The 21,608-nt window shown below is 44.3% G+C and overlaps 2 protein-coding genes across 2 annotated transcripts; one reads left to right on the top strand and one right to left on the bottom strand.

Moving 5' to 3' along the window:
• Positions 1-1,240: 1,240 nt before the first annotated feature.
• Positions 1,241-19,479, top strand: sort1b (sortilin 1b). Its single transcript, XM_083639425.1, has 20 exons — positions 1,241-1,742; positions 4,173-4,232; positions 4,485-4,558; positions 4,662-4,764; positions 5,499-5,672; positions 6,197-6,270; positions 8,487-8,539; positions 8,970-9,097; positions 9,868-10,012; positions 10,300-10,455; positions 10,872-10,978; positions 11,657-11,759; positions 11,937-12,108; positions 12,666-12,856; positions 14,138-14,327; positions 14,869-14,985; positions 15,103-15,220; positions 15,338-15,450; positions 15,651-15,783; positions 16,649-19,479. Exons 1-20 carry the CDS (start codon positions 1,455-1,457, stop codon positions 16,661-16,663), a joined length of 2,514 nt encoding a protein of 837 aa, XP_083495551.1. The 5' UTR covers positions 1,241-1,454; the 3' UTR covers positions 16,664-19,479.
• A 147-nt stretch (positions 19,480-19,626) lies between these two features.
• Positions 19,627-21,528, bottom strand: ngrn (neugrin, neurite outgrowth associated). The gene is made up of 4 exons (XM_083639426.1): positions 21,390-21,528; positions 20,962-21,216; positions 20,733-20,843; positions 19,627-20,584 (listed from the first exon to the last, which is right to left on the bottom strand). The coding sequence occupies exons 2-4, from the start codon at positions 21,189-21,191 to the stop codon at positions 19,990-19,992; spliced, it is 936 nt and encodes a 311-aa protein (XP_083495552.1). The 5' UTR covers positions 21,192-21,216; positions 21,390-21,528; the 3' UTR covers positions 19,627-19,989.
• Between the last annotated feature and the right edge of the window lie 80 nt (positions 21,529-21,608).

A 21,608-nucleotide genomic window follows, 5' to 3' on the forward strand; every position in this document is an offset into this window, starting at 1 on the left:
GCAATACACAAATTAAGGTAGGAAATAGAGGTCACATATAGAAGAATGATGCCCAAAGGTTAATTTTCCTAATTTGTCCTATTGGGCTGATTGTCTGACCTCAGCTAACTCAAGGTTGTTGAGACTGGACATTGATAAATGGCGAGTCAATCTACCTATACAGACAAGTAATAGGCAATACTACAACTGTGTAACAGCTATACTAATTAAGTGATTAAGATATTCCTTGACAGATATCCACCATGAAGAAAGTGACTACAAGTGCTTGTGCTACAACACATTTTTATTATTTCTTAAGTTGGTTGACAACACAACAGCTTTAAAAAGGGATCTTCTAGGCAGTATTGGAATTAACCCTCACATGATATTGCATAGTGATACTATTCAAATGCACTCTCCTCTACAGTGGTTCTCAAATTAAGGTCCGGGGACCCCCAGGAGTCCTTGAGGGGGGTCCAGGGGGTCCCCAGCAAAACGGGTATAATTTATTTTCACTATAATTCCATCCATAAATAATAACACAATGACAATAACATGTATGACTATGGTAATGGGTTTCATACACTTTCTATAATAAAACATCTAAAGCAAAAATCATATCAGATGGGTGAGTCAAGAGTGTGCAAGTGCTCAAAAATATTGTGATTAATTTGTGGCACATCTTATGCATGTGGTGGTTATTGTTTACTGTAAATGTTTGATTTTGTGAATAGAGAATTAGAGAATTAGGCCACATTTTCCCTCAGATCTGTGATGTAATTGTATGACCTCCTAATCTGAAATCATATGCATGTAGCCTGTAGGGCTTGATGTGGGTCAGAAGACTGCCAGCGGCCAGCCCAATTAGCATTGTGGACAGAAAGTAAAGGCCTCTGGCTCTGGCTGGACCGGTTCATCAGAAACGGCATTCATAGTCTACCTCTCAACCTACCTCGACACGGCTCTGACAGCTAATTATGTAGCTGTAGTTCGTGTGCTCGACGTGGAACCAATCGGAAACAACATACGCGTGTGTCCGAACCAGGACGGGCCAATCACAGCGGCCTCTCTCCGCGGAGGCGTGACGTCCCACATACACAATTTGAGTGCTGGTTTCATTGTAGCACTTTGGCAAAGGAGTTGTATCGCGAATAATTGGACTTAAAACATCCGGTCAAAATAAAGACATTTGGCGCTTTCATCAGTTTGTGGTTTACGGTGCTGTTTTGGCTGCTACACCGGGAAACAGCTGGAGCTTAATAGGCCGGGCGCTCCGCCTCGGAACGTATGAGCCCGCACCGTGCATGCATACAAAGCCCGCAGTAGGCAGTAGGCTACTCGCTGTCAGGACTACTGTTTTGTTGTTGATGTCATCCGCGGCGGAACAGCGACCTTCAATTTGTAGGCACGAGTAGGATCAACAACAAGACGCGTTCTGTTTTTGTTTTTCTTCGCCAGTGAGCCACAGAACGAGAATGGGACTTCTATGGCTCGGTGGTGTGCTGTTTATTCTCGTCACTTTCACAGTTGCTTTGGATGTTCAGCAGGGATTCACACAACGCGGACAGTCCGTTTTTGTGAGGAATTCTCAAATTGAGAAAGCGGAGGAGAAAAAGGTGGAAAAGAGGTCTCTTCCTGGGTGGCTTAATGCTTCACCACAGCAGCACAAGATCAAGAGGAGAAGCGCTACTGAGCAGCATGAAGGGGACACCTGTAAAGCCCTTCAAGGATATACCACCAAGTTAGCCGACAACACCCACCGTGTAAGTTATCCCGCACAGGTCCTGTTACACTCTGCTCCACGGGGCATAACAATTACATGTCCCATTTTGCACAGGTGCTGCTAAGGTGAGGCCTATAATCTAGACCTATCTGTAATGCCAGCTGGGGCTGGTTCTCCTGGGTAGCACATTCATCTCATCTCTAAAACCACAGATACCCAGCATAGATGGAGGACGTTTCACAGTAATATGCAGGGTTCTTCTTTGTTGAAATAAAGCATGCTATTCATACCCTACTGTATATTAATATTACATTAATATTGTCAATCATTTATTATTGTTAAATTGACATGGAAACAGTAGGAATTTCCATACATATAGCCTATAAGTTTTTTGGCTGGTATAGTCCATCCTCCCCCTGGCTCATATTCAGGTTTTGTCTTCTTGCTGGACCAGTTCTGGCCAGCCAGCCATGATGATTTCCCTCTTATTTCCTGGTGCAGCAGTGAAACTATAGTGTGTCGTTATATAGTGCAGTGAAATAATCACATCTTCAGATATATGATTCTTCATGCTTAAGGTCCTGCTTGGGGTCCAGGGAAGCAGCACTATCGCAGACATCTCTGCTGTCTCTCTTCATGGCTGCGACCTATATTTTGTTCATCTCAAGGATGCAGCTGTATTCTTTATTCTAGGAGCTCACACTTGTATCTGCCTCTCAGTCTCTGAGTGTGTGAACGTTGTCTTTTTCCTTGGATCTTGATAGGGAACGGACCTATAGGTGAATCCTTGTGACCGGCAGTGTGGTAATGATTGTGTAATTGCAAGCTGTGTCTGTCAAATCTGTCTCTGAAGGCAGACAGAAGCCAGAGGATGTTAAGATACAGAGACTACTTTGTCCTTAAGGACCTTGCACTTAAAATCCTTGGAGAGGAGAGTATCTAGGCTAAATTTGGTATCAGCAGATGTGCTAAGGATTTCTCTGTTTTTAGCACCGGGGGTTTATTCGTGGAAGGAGTGCACCAGCAAGCTAATGTAGCTTACACAATATCTAGGCAAAGCAAAATTATGCAAAAAATGTATAAGCATATCCCAATAGAGCAGCGCGATGCTTATTTGCCTAGAGATTGACTTTGCATTGCTGCCTTGTATTCCGTGGCCTGTGTAGTCTAAGCAGGAGGCAGTAGGCCTGCATGCTCGCCTTGGTCATTTCCCTGCAGGTCCCACTGGCACCAGAGCTGTTTGTAGCATGGACTGATGCTCGAAATGTCCTGCTCTTAACACAGTTTAAAGAGTGTAGGGCCCTGATGAGATGAGGGATTTAAGGGTTTGCATATAAGACAAGTAGTAGCTTATTTGACAGTGAAAGCAAAAGTATATTTCATCAGTGACCTTTGGGGAAATAGTTGGCTCCTACAGTGTTGTTAGAGGCCAGATTGCCTCACAGACTTGATGTTGATGTACACAAAATTCTTGTTTGGACAGAAAGTCTGGTTTTCCATAGTGGAACTTTCTGCTGAGTGCATTTGGTCTGAAGCCTAAGCTTGATAGTGCTGCTTGGTGAGATGCTTGCTGATAAGTGCTGCTTCACTTTTGACACTAGTCAGCCGTGCTAAAACACATGGCGACGACAGGAACCACAGTGCTGCTGGTCAAAGCAAAAATATACCGCGAGTGTGACAGTTAAACGTTGCTTTGTAGGCAATGTAGAATCGTGCGGTCAGTCTGTCTCACTCGTTGTTTGTTTTAATGGCTGCAGTGCACTTCTGCTTTTCTGAGATCTGCAACAGCTATTTTGACACATTTTTCATCAGTTAGGCCCCTTTAAAATAATCTTAAGAATCATATAAGTAGAGCCCGACCAATACTGGATTTTTGAGGCCGATACCGATATCAGGGAGTAAAATGATTCAGAATAGCGATATATCGGCCGATATATTCTTACATTGTATACACATTATATTACACAATGTTTTTGCAATGATCCCTCAAATATCAAACACTTGACAAAGATACGAGTTGACATCAATTGAAATATGTAATGTAGGCAGGATATTTGACAGATTATCAATCAACTTTATTGTCCAAAATGACATCAATGCAATGAAACGGTCAACTTAACTGGGAATTTAATAATTATAAATAACTAGAAATACAAAAACACAAGAAATAGAACAAATAGTTAAGAAAAAATATAAAATATATACACAACATGCTGTCTATAACTTAAAAAATACTAAATAAAAAAATATCGGCAATATCGGCCAACATATCGGCCGACGGCCGATACCGATATATCGGTTATCGGCCAATATCGGCGAACCGATATATCGGTCGGGCTCTACAAGCTATTTATTTATGCCACATTGTTGCCGACTTATGGCTATATGAGATTGCATGTACGGGTTTGTATTTGTGACACAGTTACCATTATTTTAAACGTTGTTTTTCCCCACATATCTTTTTCTTCAGTATGCATTCAACGACCTGAGCGGCTCCGTGTCGCTGGCCTGGGTTGGAGATGCCACCGGGGTGAGTGTCTCTTTACGTCCAACACCTCTCTCCTCCTGCAGTGTTGTTGTTGTGACGTGAGTAGCACAGACTTGGCTCGATTACTCAGCAGGATTGAGTTTAATGTAGCGCGTAGGAAAATGACAGGTTACTCTGAGAGGCGCGCAGAGCCTGGTCCACTGCACTCATAAACACCACAGACATCAGGGTCTCATGCACATTAACAAATGTCCCACTTATTTCCTCAAGCTGAACCTGTTCCTGTCTCGACAGGTCATCCTGGCTTTGACGACATTTCAGGTGCCGTTCTTCATGTTGAGGCTCGGGCAGTCCAAACTCTATCGGAGGTAACTGTATCCGTCTCATGATCTGACCCGTTAGAAACAATTATGGTGTGTGTGTCTGGTTTGCCTTTACATTTTCGCTATGCCAACTTTGTCTGTCTGCCAGTGAGAACTACGGAAAGTCATTCCAAGATGTGACCAGCCTGATCAACAACACCTTCATCAGAACAGAGTTTGGCATCGCCATTGGCCCAGAGAACTCTGGGAAAGTGAGTCATCGTGCCCACGAGATTAAATCTGCCGGGTGAAAAGTCCCCACACACGTACCTCAGTGTGGTTTGTACCCATCTTGACTGGTGACAAATACACAGTGGTGGAAAGAGTACTGTCATTTCCGACTCAAGTACTACTCTAAAACTCAAATTTACACAAAAGTAAAAGGCAGGTAATTTAAAATGTATTCAGAGTCAAATTAGTTTGAGTTAACTTTTGAGAAAAGAAAACGTTATAACTGTAGATGTGGTCTCTCATACAATTCGGAAAGGAAGGTAGAACAGAGTTCAAATTGGATTCTTTGAATTGGAAAAAGTTGGAAATGACATAATAGAGGGTATGCACACCCACTGGAACACGCCCCCTCAATCGGGAACGAGTGTCAAAATGAGTGTCAAGTTCCTCCCTGAGCAGCAGGTGTCAGTTATCTAGGCTGATTACTGCATTCAAGCTCAGTCTTGCTGTGACTCAGTGGGCGTGACCCCACAGTGACTTCTGCCTCTGTGACATCACGTGCATACCCTCTATAAGGTTGCAGAAACAAAGTAAAGTACAATACTTCAGTACAAGTACACCAAAAAAGCGACTCAATTACAGTAACACGAATAATAGTTACATCCACCCTTGCAAATAACACTACTGTAATGTGTGCTCTGCTGTAAAGTGTTATTACATCAATTCCCATCTTTCATTCACGAATCTGAATTTGGTACTCTGCTGCTGCTCGTAGGTGATCCTGACAGGAGATGTGTCGAGCGAAGCGTCGGGAAGCCGCGGCTCTCGGATCTTCGTCTCCGGCGACTTTGGAAAGACTTTCAGCCACCACGACCTGCCCTTCATCCCCCTCATGCAGATCACGTACAACCCTAACGATGCCAACGTGCTGCTGGTCATCAGCAACGACGTAAGTTGGAGGAGGAGGCGGTGAAGGTTCAGTGAAGGTTTAGAGGTGTGGTCCATTTTGAAAAATAACCCGTTTGTCACGATGTCTCTGGAGACGTTTGGTGAGAAAAGCCTTTCTTATTCTAGTTCTGTGTGTGGGGATTTTAGATCGCTAATAGTTGTCAATCTCTCATTATTTGAGAGGCAGAGAGAGACCTTTACCATTTTCTAATCTCCTTCTACAAGGAAGAAGACAGCAGGTCAATGATTTGTGACGTGTTTACATTGGGTTCATTCATTCAGATAGCTGTGCTGTTTACGGGCTGTTTATGGACTGCAGCTCTAGGCTGTATGTCTGTGATCCTGAGTAAACAGTGCTGCTGTCAGGGCCGTTGGAATTTGAGTTCCATCAGCCTGCCGCCATTGGTGTATGAATGGGTGAATGTACTGTACCTACTGATTGTAAAGCGCTTTGGATAAAAGCGCTATATAAATGCAGGCCATTTACCATTTACCATTTACCATATCATCATTTTCTGTCCTCAGAATGAACTGTGGCTGTCTGCCGACTTTGGTGGCAACTGGAGAAAGATCCACGACATGGTGTGTCTGGTGAAATGGTAAGTAAGAGACGAGCGAATAATCCGTTCTCTCAATAGGTGTGAATGAGTGGAAGCGATTAAAAGGTGTGTTATTATGACTTCTTCCAGGTGTTCAGCAGACAAGGTGATAATAATATGAATACAAAATGAGTCTCTTGCGCGTCAGCCCCTCCACAAAAGGAGGTCGGTGCTCTCAGGACAGGACAGTATCACGACAAACGTTCAATGGACAAACCAAAGAGGATCCTGGAGCACACGATTCACTGGAAAATTGCTTTATTCAAACTTGAATAAAGCAATTTTCCAGTGAATCGTGTGCTCCAGGATCCTCTTTGGTTTGTCCATTGAACTTTTGTCGTGATGATAATAATATGATGTGATATTTTCCAGCAGCTGAGTCGAGGTGTTAGTCACCGTAGCCCAGGGGGAATATCAGTCGGACGAGGAAGGAGTGGAGCGACCCCATTCTTGTCATTGTAGCACAGGGCGAAGAGTTCAGGAAGGGATTTCTGTTTGTACATAATCTGTTGGTTAATGTCCTTCTCCTAACGAGCGTAGTCATGGCGGTAAGCGGAACAACACTGTCTTCACTTCTCTCTTTAGGGATCATAGAGAGATTAAAGCCAAAGTACAGTATGTTTGTTTGGCCATGTGTTGTTGACGTGTGAAAAAGTGTACTTGGCTTGCTCTTCCTGGCAAAGCTTGCTGATTAATTGTAAGATTTATATGAACATCGATTTGCCCGAGACAAGATATTTATTCTGACTTTACTCTCAGGATCCTGACTTAAACTAATAACAAAACACAAAAACAAAACAGTGGCCCTAATCCTCGTCGGTAGTTTTAAATTGTGTGGGATGGATGGATGGATGGATGGATATTTGAATTCCAGGCGACCCCACTTAGGGTCGCGACCCCAAGGTTGGAAACCACTGGTTTAGGGGGAACAGGGCCACAGCTAGGGATAGGAAGGTGGTAGATCGGCATTCGTGGGGTGGGTAGGGGGAGTGGCTAGGGGGATATGGGTGGTGGGGTTGCAAGGAAGCGGGTGGCGCTTGTTCTTTTGGACCAAGCCCTAGTAGCACTATTCATTTTGGAGGTATTTTTAATTTTGTTTGTTTACTTTAGCTTTTTTAAGGCTGCTGAGTTTGAGGTCTTTACACACACACACACAGTCTCTCCTCCTCCGACAGCATTTTCATATCGTCCCACAAGACCTGATCCTGATATGAACGGGCCATGATGGGAAAATGGGTCAATCTCAACTGGGCCAGCAGTTTTGCTGAAGTCATAACAGAACACCCAGTGCAAAGTACAGTACATATTTAGGAAGGGCAAGGCAGCTGTATGCTGGTTGCATTTGATAAGCCAGAGCATGTGATGCCACGCCACACAAAGGAGTATCAACTGAAAACAGCAGGTTCCTACGGCTGTGGTGTGTGTGCCAGTGAGGCTGCCAGTCGAGTGAGCAGTGTTTATATCCTACAGTACATTACATTACATTACATTACATTATATATTTCTATCCTCAGCCAGTGTGAGTGAGTGCACGTCAGAGTGAAAACAAAGTCCTTTCAGGAGGACAGCATGGAGCCCAAAGCCAAACCCAACTATATTCACTAGCTATCAAACATGATACAGAGTCTCACTGCCTCAATGCAGCCACATCTATTAAGCCAAAATATATTCATATAGCAGTGGTTCTCCATTTCTTTCACATGAAGGACCCCTAAACTGACAAAAATTAGACCACGGGCCCCCATTTGATCGGATTTTGTCCCACGGTCCCCCATATGATAATAAGATTGATGCTTTTAGACGTTTTATTACAGAAAGTGTATAAAACCCATGACCAAAATAGTCATTGTGTTACTTATGAATGGAATTATAGTGAAAATAAATGACCCTCCTTTTGGCTGGGGACCCCCCTGGAACCCCCTTCAAGGACCCCTGGGGGTCCCCGGACCCCCATTTGAGAACCACTGTATATAGAATCAAATGTGGGACGGATTTAATTTCTGTCTTTACGCAGGAAATGTTCCCCAGCTTTAGATGCTGTTAGAACATTCTACCCGCAGCCTGGCCTTGGCCTTGTACTGTACATGGTGAACCGAGCACACGGAGAACTGTAACTGGAACTTCCCTAACAATCTTCACGCTTAGCTGCTGTGTGGGTTGGGGTGAGGCCGTGTGGCTGCTGCTTATCTGACGTACTTGATACTTTCTGTTTCTAGGGGAATGAAAAACACTGTCTTCTTTTCTTCTTCCAACGTCAACGGATCCTGCAGTAAGTGACGCCTTCATTAAGCCAAACATTAAAAAAACAAAATTTTAAATAAAATAAAAATAAATCACTTATTAAAGAACCCAACCTTGATTTGTTTTGACCTCACTTTTGAGTTTGTTCACACACATTAGAGGAGCACTACGGTATATGGGACATTTTTAATAGTTACAAATTAATCATTTTGGATTTAAGGATAATAATAATTCAAAGCATGAGGTAAGAATAACCCAAATGTAAAAATGCAAGACAAACTGTTTCTTCAAGATGGCAGATGACCCTGATCAGACGCAGCACTGGTACTCTATGCTGCTGATGGAGCCTGCGATTCTCCCAAAATAGACATTATGCAAATCAGTTCATCTCTACTCATGTTCCATTTACACTTTCAGCATTTTAATTTCTCATGCCCCCCCCCCCCCCTCCTCTCCAGATGACCGGGGCATGCTGGATCTGAGGAAGACGACAGACTATGGAAAAACCATCAAGACCGTGGCTAGTAAGATCTTCTCCTTTGGCCTGGGAGGACGCTTCCTCTTTGCCTCCGTAATGACAGGCAAGGTTAGTACGAGTCCAAATCACCAGCAGATAGGGAAACATGATCGATATACATAGATATATAATATTGATTTGTTAGACCATAAGATCAATGTCAGAGAAAGCTTCTTCATACAGCATTTGTGAGGGGAGCTGCCACGTAATACCTGCAGATCATTTCCATGGTAGTGAATTTTAAATATTCAATATTCTCCCCAATATCGGTATATTTAAAATGGGTATTATTCTTATTTCTGCGTTTGGTTAAAAAGAGAACTATCCGTTCGTAATATGGGAAGTAGCATGATATTTTATCTACTCGTGCAACAGTGGTTGATGTTGAAATTGACGACAAAACCACAATGTCATACTTGTCAACAACAGCCATGATCTGTCCTTCAGTATGGACCCTATTTACTGGATAGTACGGACCACATATTTACTGGAGAGTCTGGACCACATATTTACTGAGTGTAATATGAGTAGTATGTTAAAAGTATATGATCCATGGTAGCAGATACGGTTGCATTCAGTATTGTAATGTGAACACAACTGTGTGGACAGATCCTGTATGTTTGTGTCCTGTATCCTTCTCCTTTTCCTGGGTATCTACACTCGTTAGCATAATATTAGCATGGGTTATTTTTTACTCGAAACTCTAACTAACCATGTCCTTCCTTCCCTCTCTCTCTCTCTCTCCCTCTCTCTCTCTCTCTCTCTCCCCCTCTCTCTCTCTCTCTCCCACCCATCTGCTTGTCTCTCTCCCTTCCCTCTCCACCGCTCGGTCTCTGCAGGGCATGTTGAGGATGATCCATGTGTCGGTGGATGAGGGCGAGACGTGGAACATGGCCCAGCTGCCCCCTGTTGGCCATGAGCAGTTCTACTCCATCCTGGCAGCCAATGACGACATGGTGTTCATGCACGTAGACGAACCAGGAGGTCAGTCCGCACGGCGCGGCACCCCGGGCCATTTTACACTTGTGCTCAGCATACTACTGTATAATGATGCTGACATTTACGAGCGGAGGGAATAAAACTATGCAGTGCCTGCCCTGAATAATGCAGTCAGCCACTATCCAGGCAATCATCATCATCAAGCAAACGTTATGAATGTACACGTTTCTCCCATTCCGTTAATTCAAATTTCTGCATCGTTGCATCTTTATTTTTCACGTGTGATCCAATGTGAATTTCTCCACACCGACGATGGTTATTCGTGTCCCCAGATACAGGATTTGGCACCATTTACGTATCGGATGACCGGGGCACGGTGTACTCCATGTCGCTGGAGCGCCACCTTTATACGACCACAGGGGGCGACACGGACTTCACCAACGTCACGTCCCTGCGGGGGGTTTTCATCACCAGTGTCCTGGCTGAAGGTAGCTGTGATCATATTCATGCATTTAGATTATACCAATAGCAACACACACTAAAATTCCCCCAGAAACACACAGACACACACACTGTTTAGACTTCTCCAATTCACACTGGAGGGGGGGGGGCCTTATGTCAATATTTCATTAGCTGTTGAGTGTGAGCAGTCTGTCACTTCATTACCATCCCATCATACCTCCATCCTGTCCCCTCTGCTCTGCTCACTGGATTTGCTCCCGAAAAAACCCCTTTACTTCTTTTCCCAGCATGCCTCTCTTTCACGACGACCATTCTGTGGTCACATGATCATTGCCAGGGCCTGACTCCTGCACTCTTTATTTGTTGTACTCATTGTCTGCGGATGATAGCATCAGCTAAACGCCCAAGTCGGCAGGTGAACGTCATTGTGTTGTTGTTCCAGATAGCTCAGTGCAGTCTGTGGTGTCCTTTGACCAGGGAGGGGAGTGGCTTCCCCTGCGCAAACCTGCCAACAGCAAGTGTGACGCTACATCCAAAGACCCAGACAAGGTAAACAGGAGGAGGAGGCGGGCGTGTGTGTGTGGGAGGGCGGGAACTTGATGGGACTTGATGGAAACTTGTGTACTTTTAAAGATACAATGTTGAATGACTCATGAGGAACTCAGTTCTTATGAAAATGTGTTTGGATTGCAGTGGCAACAAGGCTAAAATTCCTTTATTGTGGCAAAATTGTGTTATATTTATTTTGATCTCTATCTATCTATCTATCCTCATTATAAAAGGGAGCATGTGGGCAATCTGTTCTCTCTCTGTTCTCTCTGTTTAAATTTTTGTCAACACTGGTGATGTCAGTGATGTCATAAATCACTGATGATGTCATCAGTGATGTCACTTGAGCAATTGCGGGGGAACAACTGATGATGTGATGATGTCATCAGTGATGTCATATATAGGCATTGTGAAAATCAGTGACATACACACGAGAGACTGAGGGATAGGGAGAGGGAGTAGAGAGAGAGAGAGAGAGAGGGGGGAGAGACACGAGGAGAGAGACTGAGGGAGAGAGAGACTGAGCCTAGGACGAGCCTAGGAATTGAGCGTGCGAGAAGCCTAGTTCAATAAAAATGTACGGGCTCGCCTATGAATCGCCTAGTTCAATAAAAACACACAATGTTGCTTCTGTGGACAGTCCGATATGAAATGCTGGATGTGCTTGTGTCTGTACAGTGCAGTCTCCACATCCACGCAGCCTACAGCACTGCCATGAAGCTGAACATCCCCATGCTGCCGCTGACTGAACCCAACGCTGTGGGCCTCATCTTAGCTCACGGTAAACTCCCCCACTCGCCACCGGCAGCGCCGTCTGCACAGTTTCCATACAGAGTTACTCATGACTATCTTTGCTTTGCTTGAAACCAGGGCTTTATCATGCGGATGTGATGATGACACACGTGAAGAGTTGTTGTTTCCTTCCTTGCCCTCTGACCTGTGCTGTGTGTGCCTCCAGGGAGCGTGGGCGATGCCATCTCAGTGATGAAGGCTGACGTGTACGTGTCTGATGACGGGGGCTACTCCTGGCTGAAGGCCCTCAGCGGACCTCATCACTATGCCATCCTGGACTCTGGAGGCCTGGTGGTGGCTGTGGAGCACAGCGCCACTCAACCCATCAACCAGATCAAGTGAGCTATATAGGTGGAGGGAATGGAGAGGCTTGGGTTGGACCTGTGCTAGTTGATGGGAAAGTTCTGTTTTTGTTTTTCTATCTTGGGATGTAGAAGATTTCAATTCATAAACCTCATAAATAATACCAGTTTCAAGGCACTGTTGAAATGGCATTTTTTTTTTAATTTTTTTATGAGGTTATGCTGATATATCTTCAAAAACCTTGAGTAATTCAGCACACACCAGAAAGAATAAGATTGATTGTTTTTTAATCAATAGACTCCATACTGCTTGTAGACTATAAAACCAAAGGAGTTGGTGCATTTTGCACGTCGTTGCTGCATCACGTTCCCTCTAGGGGAGCACTGTGGCCACTGCACACACAGGGCACCACTGCGCACACACAGGGCACCACTGCGCACACACAGGGCACCACTGCGCACACACAGGGCACCACTGCACGCACACAGGGCACCACTGCACGCACACAGGGCACCACTGCGCACACACAGGGCATCAATGCTGCACACAGGGCACTCTCAGCTTCTTCATTTGGACTTTGTTGTCCCGGCAGGTTTTCCACTGATGAAGGACAGTGCTGGGGTGTGTACAACTTCACCCAAGAGCCCATCCACTTCACCGGGCTGGCGTCCGAGCCCGGAGCTCGCTCCATGAACGTCAGCATCTGGGGCTACAGAGACTCGCTCATCAGCCAGTACTGGGTCTCCGTCACCATCGACTTCAGGGAGCTTCTCACCAGAACCTGTGAGGGACTTGGTTTTGTAATTCAGTCATTTGGTCAGGATTTGTCAATAATTTGGGATTAGCTCCGGATCCCCACCACATCGTGTCTTAACACATTGACTGCCAGCCGTTTTTTTCTTGCTGTAGGTAGCTTCTGCCAAGCCGTTTTTTTGAGGATTGTGGCTCATTTTACAAGCGCCGAGGATTATTTTCTGCTTGGAGTTTGTGAACATACAATATCTCAAAAGTACTAATAGAATGTGTACTTTCTCTGTCTAAAAGAGTTAGTTTGTAGAGTTAGTAGTTATGTAAGCATTATCAGTTGAATACAGCATGGTTTTAGCATCAGAGCAAATATTCAGAGATAAACGGCTTTTTGTGAAATTCGATAGAGCTGTCACTTTAACCATTCATTTTTGGCTCTCTCTCTCTCTCTCTCTCCCTCCCCCTCTCGCTCTCTCTCTCTCTCTCTCTCTCCCTTCCCCTCGCTCTCCCTCCCTCTCTCTCTCTCTCTCTCTCTCTCTCTCTCCCTCCCTCTCGCTCTCCCTCCCTCTCTCTCTCTCTCCCTCCCTCTCGGGAGGGAGACGCACTAGGTTTAATCCTAGTGAGAGGGGGAGAGGGAGAGAGAGAGAGAGAGAGAGAGAGGGAGGGAGGGAGAGAGAGAGAGCGAGAGAGAGAGAGAGAGAGAGAGGGAGAGAGCGAGAGGCAGAGTTGCTTCAACTCCTCCCTCTTCTTGGGTGCAGCGGCCGTCACAGTCTCAGTGCTTTTGCTGCTCTCCTGTGCCTGTCTGCAGGCTGCTGTTTGAGGAAGTCGGCATGGACTCGCTCGCTTCTTGGGAGTTTTGGTTGAGAGAAGCTTTTGCGATTCTGGTCATATTTATGCTGCGTGTTTCAAAGTGTGTTCCACCTGTAATGTATTATGTAAATTTGCAATCCCGCATCGCCAGCAATCAGCGTGAAAACGAGAGCGTTTTCCCCCAACCATTTTCATGAGAATGTAATACTGTAAAATCGCCTCGCCATTTCCTTGAATGGCTTGCTCCCTTTTTCTTTGATTTCGCTCGTCTGGGGGAGCACTGTCAACACTTAGTGGGTCGGTAAAATAGATTATACACATTCAATACCTCCAATAATTGTACAGGAGACGTAAAAGGGATTGATCAACGCCCCACCGTCAAAAAAAAAAAAACGATTTTTTTGACGTATCCATACGTCCTTGGCAGTGAAGCGCTGGATTTTTTTTGACGTATGCATACGTCGCTGGCAGTTAACGTGTAATATACACATATATATATATTTTTAGGTGACGATAAGGATTACGTGCAGTGGTTGGCCCACTCTGATGACATCAGCGACCCCACTGACGGCTGCATGCTGGGCTACAAAGAGAGGTTCCTGCGCCTGAGGAAAGACTCGGTCTGCCTGAACGGACGAGATTACCAGGTCTACACCCAGCCAACCCCCTGTCTGTGTACCTTGGATGACTTCCTGTGGTAAGATTTTCAACTTCCAGGCTCCAAATATATATATAATATATATTTATATATATATATATATAAAACTCAACGGCCAGGCCAGAAATAGTCTTAGTTTTACATTTCTTTGGCTTGGGGAAGAGCAGCTCTGATGTACCAGTGGGTGGAGAGGAGAGCGTACCAAAATATCCCAGTCGAGTAGACGTACTGTTACTTGGTCCAATTTACAATTCTCTTTTTCTCGACTGGAAAAACTGCACCGTCACTATAACTCTCTCCACCCACGCCACAGCTGCACCCAACGAGTTCACACCCATTCCCGGCCTAGGGCATGTCAGTCATTCTGGGATTGTTGATCAGTTAGATCTAGTTATGCTTATTCGCTGTAAAGTCCTTTGAGACATGCATTTGATAAACAGCGATATATAAATGAACATGAATTAGGAGAATTATTGAAATTGATTGAAATAAAATACTAGTCAATTACAGTAACAAGAGTAAATGTAATTGGTTACTTCCGCCCTCGCTTACTATCCTGCCACCTTGCGACTCTTTGCAGTGACTTTGGATACTACCGTAAGGAGAACAGCTCGGAGTGTGTGGAGCAGCCGGATCTGAAAGGCAAAATTCTGGAGTTCTGTCTGCATGGCAAGGAGGAGAAACTGCAGACTAGTGGGTAAGGCTTCAGTCTCCGCCTCTGAATCCAGTAGCTCTCTAGATGTCAACGCATTAGCCTTTTGCATCAACTAAGCTCTAAGCAAATATATCCTTCTCTCTCCATGCTGGTCCACAGCTACAGGAAAATCCCCGGAGATAAATGTCAGGGAGGAAAGGAGCCCGAGCGAAAAGAGATCGACCTGAGCCAGAGGTGTGTCAGTGACCTGCTGGGCCCAGATCAGTCAGTATCAACGGTCAGTATCTCCACTCATCCACCAGGCGGACCGCCTAATGAGTGTTTTGTGAAATTTGTGAATCTATAAAATTATATATGACCCATTTCTGCTCCTGTGCCTCTACTTGTGTTGCAGAATGTGAATCACTCCTCCAAGACCACGCCCATCGTGATAACGGTCATCATCGTCATGCTGCTCAGCGTCGTAGCAGGAGTCATCTTCATCAAGAGATATGTCTGTGGTGGCAGGTGGGTCTAAGTCTTTGGCCCGTACACAGTAGTGTCCATGTGTCCAGAATCTGATACTGAATACAGCTGAATTTTGAGTATCCTGTATTTCGACTGCGATTGACGTCCCACTCTTCTGTTGACGTTCCTCTTTTCAAAATTTTAAATGTTTTGAATTGTGTTTTCGGGTGATCTGACAGTATTTCAAATGTGCCGCGCAGGTTCCTGGTGCACAGGTACTCTGTGCTGCAGCAGCACGCTGAGGCCAGTGCCTTCGAGGGGGCCGACGACCCGCTGGAGACCAACCACAGTCACCACAACGGCAAGAGGGAGTTCCACGACGACTCAGACGAGGTACGCTGGAAACATAGTTCCTCCCTCGTACACAGACTGAGAGGGTTAGCATGCTACTCAGGATAGCAACTAGATTGTCTAATGCCACCACTGCACAGGACTGTATGCAGTATGCACTCACAAGACGGATTCATTTAGAGAGCTAAAGAGAGAAAACTAAATTGAGAGGTTTTTGTATGACACTGGCTGTGTTCGGTCGCATGGAGTAACTTGGATATTGATGTTCTTATTTGGGTTAAGCTGCTTACATGCAAATTTGATTCAGAATCCATTTTGCCATAAATTAACAAATTAACACAATACCTAATGCCTAATAACTGCCAGCAGCCTCCTCCCTTTTTTACTGAGCAATAGTGGGTTAGTGTAATAAATGGCAAAACATGAATGAATGAATAAATAAATGTTAATGTCAGTAATAAGGTGTGCCATCAGCTTAACAGACAATTACTTTTTTCACTGTTATGAAGCGTCCCAGATGTTCTCAGCAGGGAATACCACAATACAGTTTCATCCATAATATGATGATTACAGCTGCACATCTGGAGTCAGGACTGGTGGGAGGGGCTGGTAATGTTTTGAGTGTACAGATGTAGAAAAAAAAATTGCAACTCATGGGCTTCATGGAGACTTGTCTTTGCTGTCGCCAAACAATTCTCCCTGCGAGAGTCTGCGCAGATGGTGAAAGCCTAAAGTGAAAGTAGTAAGATGATTAAATGCAACACTAACCTGCCTGATAATAGGACTAGAAGCAAACCAGGCTACTTGAGTAACTGGGTAAACAATGTGCATTGTAGACATAGCCAGTGTGTCCTTGTTTGCGGTGGCGCCGGCTTCATCGGTATGTTCTTTCTTTTCACCTGCACAGAACCTGCTTGAATAGCTGGCAACACCTGTCGCGCACCTGAGCAACAGGTTTCCCAGCTCAACCTGCGGGCTGCCCGCTGCCCTGTCAACTCTTTCGTCTCAGCTACTTCCTCCTTTCACCTTCTAGTGTGACGTTTGGACCAAGAGTCTGCGTCACTCCGCTGTCATCCATGATGAGGTATCTAATGAATGTACAGAGGCTTCCTGAGAGACTGATGCCACGGTTGAGAAGAATTCAGGAGGGCTTGTAGTGTTGTGCTTCGACTATTGATCCTGTTGAGTTTGAATTTCCAAGTTCTTTTCTCTAGAGAATGGAGGACTAATGGCAGTGATTTGAACTGTTGACAGAACCAGGGTAATGGATCGCTGCTTTTGAAGCAAGCTAGTTCTCTTAATACACCACCATTGCGTTACGGGTTCTGCCTCTCCCATCACCTGGGAGTGTTCTTGGGAATAACTTCTGTTGAAGATGCGTGTCCTTCTTCATCATGCACTTGTACATAAACCTTTTTGCCATTGTTGATGTGATTAGATTTGGGTGTGTGTTCATACAGTAGGATTGCTGCGGCTTGGTTAATAACTCTCCTAAGCCACTCAAGTCTTAAGTCTGGGGTGTCGAACCATGTCCCGATGGAGGGCCGAGAGTCTCCAAGTTTTTGTCCCAACCAAAGACTAGATCATGTGATTTTTACGGATTTAGAAAACCTTCAACCAAAGTAGTGACCAATAGAGACACTGCGGAGCGCGTCATCATTCAGAAACCACACCCAAAACGGGGGAAAACAAAAATTCCCGCCCCAAATCCTGCCGTTCTCCTATGTCACGTGCAGTCGCGTGTTGCACACAAAGATCATATATACGGAAGATGAACACTCCAACTTACTTCCTTGACAGCTAGATCCACATTTTTCTTCTGGCCAATTCTCAATGGCTTCCTTGCTTTGCTCGGGAGTACAAAAAAACTTTAATTGGCGATTTTGTTTTACATTTGTTGTCTGCGCAGCCCACCACACAACAGCTTTTAGCTATGTTTAATTCAAGGAATATGACGCTGGTGTGTGGAAATGGAGAGCTTTCCCCCATGATGGGCATGGCCTATTTCATGCATTGCCTCATGTAGTCTTTGGTTTGAATGAAAATGTGTGCTCTTGGCCCTCCCTGGCACATGGTTAGGTTTGAGGTCTCTGGTCTACGTAATAAGATGTAAGTGGAAACTGCCATTTGCATGACGTTTGATAGCAATAACATGGTTGGCTACACTGTATAGGCACATTTAACACTTTCATTGCCATATTAAGTCCATTTGTTTGAAATGCATTAGCCAGGCTTATCTTTCATGACACACATCATCACTATGGAAGACTAGTGTGTCTATTTCAAAGACCGGACTTAGCTCCCGAATTAACGTCTGCAGCTGTGACTGCCTAAAGCACAAGGTTCTTTGTATGCTAACAGTTTGTAGTTGAAAGTTTTTCCTAAATGTGATCATCTCACGAATGATTAATGTGATAAGACTGTAATAATCACTATCGTAACATGTCATTTTGCTGTATATACAGGTCATGTTTATAATTACTTGAGCAGTTTTTGTGCTAACAAGAACTTTTCAACTTAATTTGCAAATGACAAAATGACAATAAATCATGTACCGGTAGTTGGAAGAGTTTTCAGAAATTACAGAAATATCTCTAGTTTGGTAGAAAATATCTACAGCTATCTATTTTTACAACATTAATTTATGAAATTAATAAACCAATGCATCAGTTTAGTTCAATGACAGAAAAATGCCAGAGCAATGAGAAAGGCAATGTAATTATGTAAATGTTGTCTAGCATGATTGACAGATAGCGTATTTGAAGTATGGTTTGTATAAGCTGACAATTTGTGCTGCACTGTTGTCTTTGTTGGTATTTGAATATGAGGTGACTGTTGATTTGTAACTGGGGTATGCCTTAGTTTAATAATGAACTACTGTATTTCTTTTGATCTTCCTGGAAGAAAGATGCTATGATTTTTTGAAACGTAGCATAACTGGATAAACATGAACTGGATTGGCCATTGCTGCCCCTCAACAAATGTCTTTTCCATCTCATCAACTCTTAGTTTTTGCTCCTTGTAAACATTTGTTGCACAGTTAACTCTTTGCCTTGTGTTCAATGCATTACTTTCGTACATGTTTTTATTTATGCGTGATGCGCAGGAGTGCAGTAAATGTGCTAGAAGTTGGGATGTGGCTATACAAGTGCCTGGTGCCGGGAATATGATGTGTGAGCCCTCCCAATGTGTGGCCAGCATGGATTCACTGATACTTTGCTGATATCAGTGTGTAATCAGGATGTAATCAGTTCCATCCTCCAGTATGTCAACGACACCCTGTGAAGTTGCACTTTCCTAAGTTAACAAATCCTTCATACAAGCTCCCATTGAAGTTGATCGCATGTTGATTTCCAATAATAGTGATTTTTTTTCTTCTTCTAATCCAGAGCTTCGTAAAGAAAATAAGCTATGATAAACTGATTGTTCTCTCTGCTGTTTCATGTCATTCTGACTAACCTATTTCGGTTTGACGTGAGAATCACCTCAACTTAAAAAGACAGGGTGGATACAATGTAGCTCCTACACTGGACTGCTGAATTCTTATTTAATGAAGGTTTATTGCATTAAGTGGTGGTGACAGACGTTTTTCTTACGGTTTGAAATGCTGAATAAATTAAGTCATTGTGACGGTTCTGTAAATATACAATGTTACATCTTTGTATCTGCTGTTTCTCTCTTATGTATATTTGAGGCACTCTTGCTTTGGGTTTACCAATAAATTAACATGTTCCTCTACTTCTGTATGTCATTGAGCTTGTTTCTGACTCCCAGAAATGTAAAATGCTTCTGTTGAAAGTGTCTGGACAAAAGTAGAGCCACAAGACGGAAAGAAAAAAAATGCAGAATGCAAATAGTAATATGCAAAATAACTAGTAGGTATGGCTGTGTAGTACAGTGGTTTGTGTATATTTTCAATTGGTTCACATTACAAAGTGCTTAGTTACCAGGGAGGCTAAGTTCCTATTCTTTTTAAATATGATATCTTGATATCTTATATCAGGTAAAAACACGGGATTCATTCATATCAGTTTCATCGTTGATAGCTGAGGCTGTCTCATTTCAATACCAATGCACAGTCGGCCCTATTAAGCATGGACTGTATAAATAAGCTATTAAGTCAATGTGAATGTGATACTGAACCCCAAAGCTGATGTGGAAGACATTAGTTGACACGGGGCATCCCGCCTAAATGTACCAAGGCCAACCTGAAAAACACATTGAGCCAACAGTTTACACAGGAAGTTCTCAGATTCTATACAATAAATTGCCCTCTGTGTCAAAGAAATCTTTCCCAGCTTGCACCACAGGAGAAACCTTTGCTGTTAGCATCAGCTCTTCAAGTTGGCTCTCTGAAAACACCTGTCCATCCCAGTCCTCCTCCTCCTCCTCCTCTTCCTCCTCCATAGCATCATGTTTGATAGTGCCGTCTTCCTCTGATGATCTTGCTGTCACTGAGGGATGTTTAGTCAAACCAGCTGGTGAGACGGACAGCTGGGTGGGGAGAGTGGCAGGACTGGTCACCACCAGCGATGCCAAGCCTTTGCCTCCGGGTATCAGAGTCTGCTTGGCCACAGTGACCAGTTCACTGGCTTTGCTTCCACTGGGCAGGATGGCTGGTGTGCTTTGCCCAGGCAACATTGGCTGGTCCTGGCCTGTCCCGCCTGGCGGCAGAGCCAGCTGACCGAGTCTAGCCATTACATAAGCATCCTGCTTGGCTTTTCTTTCAGGAGTGGGGGTGAACTTGCTCCTGAGGACTCTCAGGACGACATCGGGGCTGACGGAGAAGCTGTTGGTCAGACGCTCCACTGTCCACTCCTCTGGCTGCTCCTGCTTCAGATATCTGAAATACGAGTAACATTTGATGCCATAAAGTCTCTGAAAGTGTCATTTGCACAAATGCAATGGAGAAAGATTAGATTTCTTGCGTGAGTGCTGGCTGGAATAGATCAAATCATGGGTGACCACCACTGCAAAACAGAGCTTGTCACCTCATCTGCTGGATAGCATCCCAGCTCAGCTTCCTCTCTGGAGCTCCTGATGGAGTCATCTTCCTCCTCATCACGTGGTACTTCACAGTCCTCTGCCTCTTCCTCTCCTTGCTGAAAAACAAGTGAGTGAACATGCAGTGTTAACTTGTCATGGCTTGCCAACACAATATGCACAAAGGTCTAGTAGATATTTGAGAAAATCTCCAAATGAAATGGTGCTGCTTCTCACTCAATCACGGACTGGAGCTTGTCCTCTACATCCTCCATGTCAGCATCGTCATCAAACATCTCGTGGCTGTGTCTCGGTGCTCTGTCTGAGGCTTTGTGCACACTGCTCTGTGCCGTCCAGGCCTTCGCATCTCTGCTTGCAAACCGACAGCTCCTTGCAGAAACTGTGGGCATCACTGACAGAGGACCCAGCCTGAAGAGCAGGGAGAAAACCCGCAGGGGCCTGGCCATGCTGGAGGAGTGTGGAATCTGGATACTGTAGTGGAATCATCACAAAGACAGCTGGTGTCATAATTTGAAACAATAACGTTACTATTAGTCTATTTTGTTAGAGAGGCTAATTAATATAGCGTGTAGTCAGAACATGCAGGTTACAGGTATTGGCTTCTGTTTCAAAATAACGTTAGCTATAAAACCTAAAGCGCCTACCTTGTTCAGATCGGAGACTTTCACCTTGTCAGGCTTCTCAGGTCTAAGCAGCATCCAGGTCTTGTCTTGTCAAGAGGCCGTATAGAATAATATTATATTATTGCAATAGTAATATTTTCTGGAGTAATTGTTAACACAAAACCATGCGCAAAACTCATGTGGATACAAAACCAGAGATGTACTTCCGCAAATAACAATACTCTCGTAACACAATGCCTC

The sequence above is a fragment of the Poromitra crassiceps genome (genome assembly GCF_964638095.1).
Source record: "Poromitra crassiceps genome assembly, chromosome: 6".
Lineage (NCBI taxonomy): Eukaryota > Metazoa > Chordata > Actinopteri > Beryciformes > Melamphaidae > Poromitra > Poromitra crassiceps.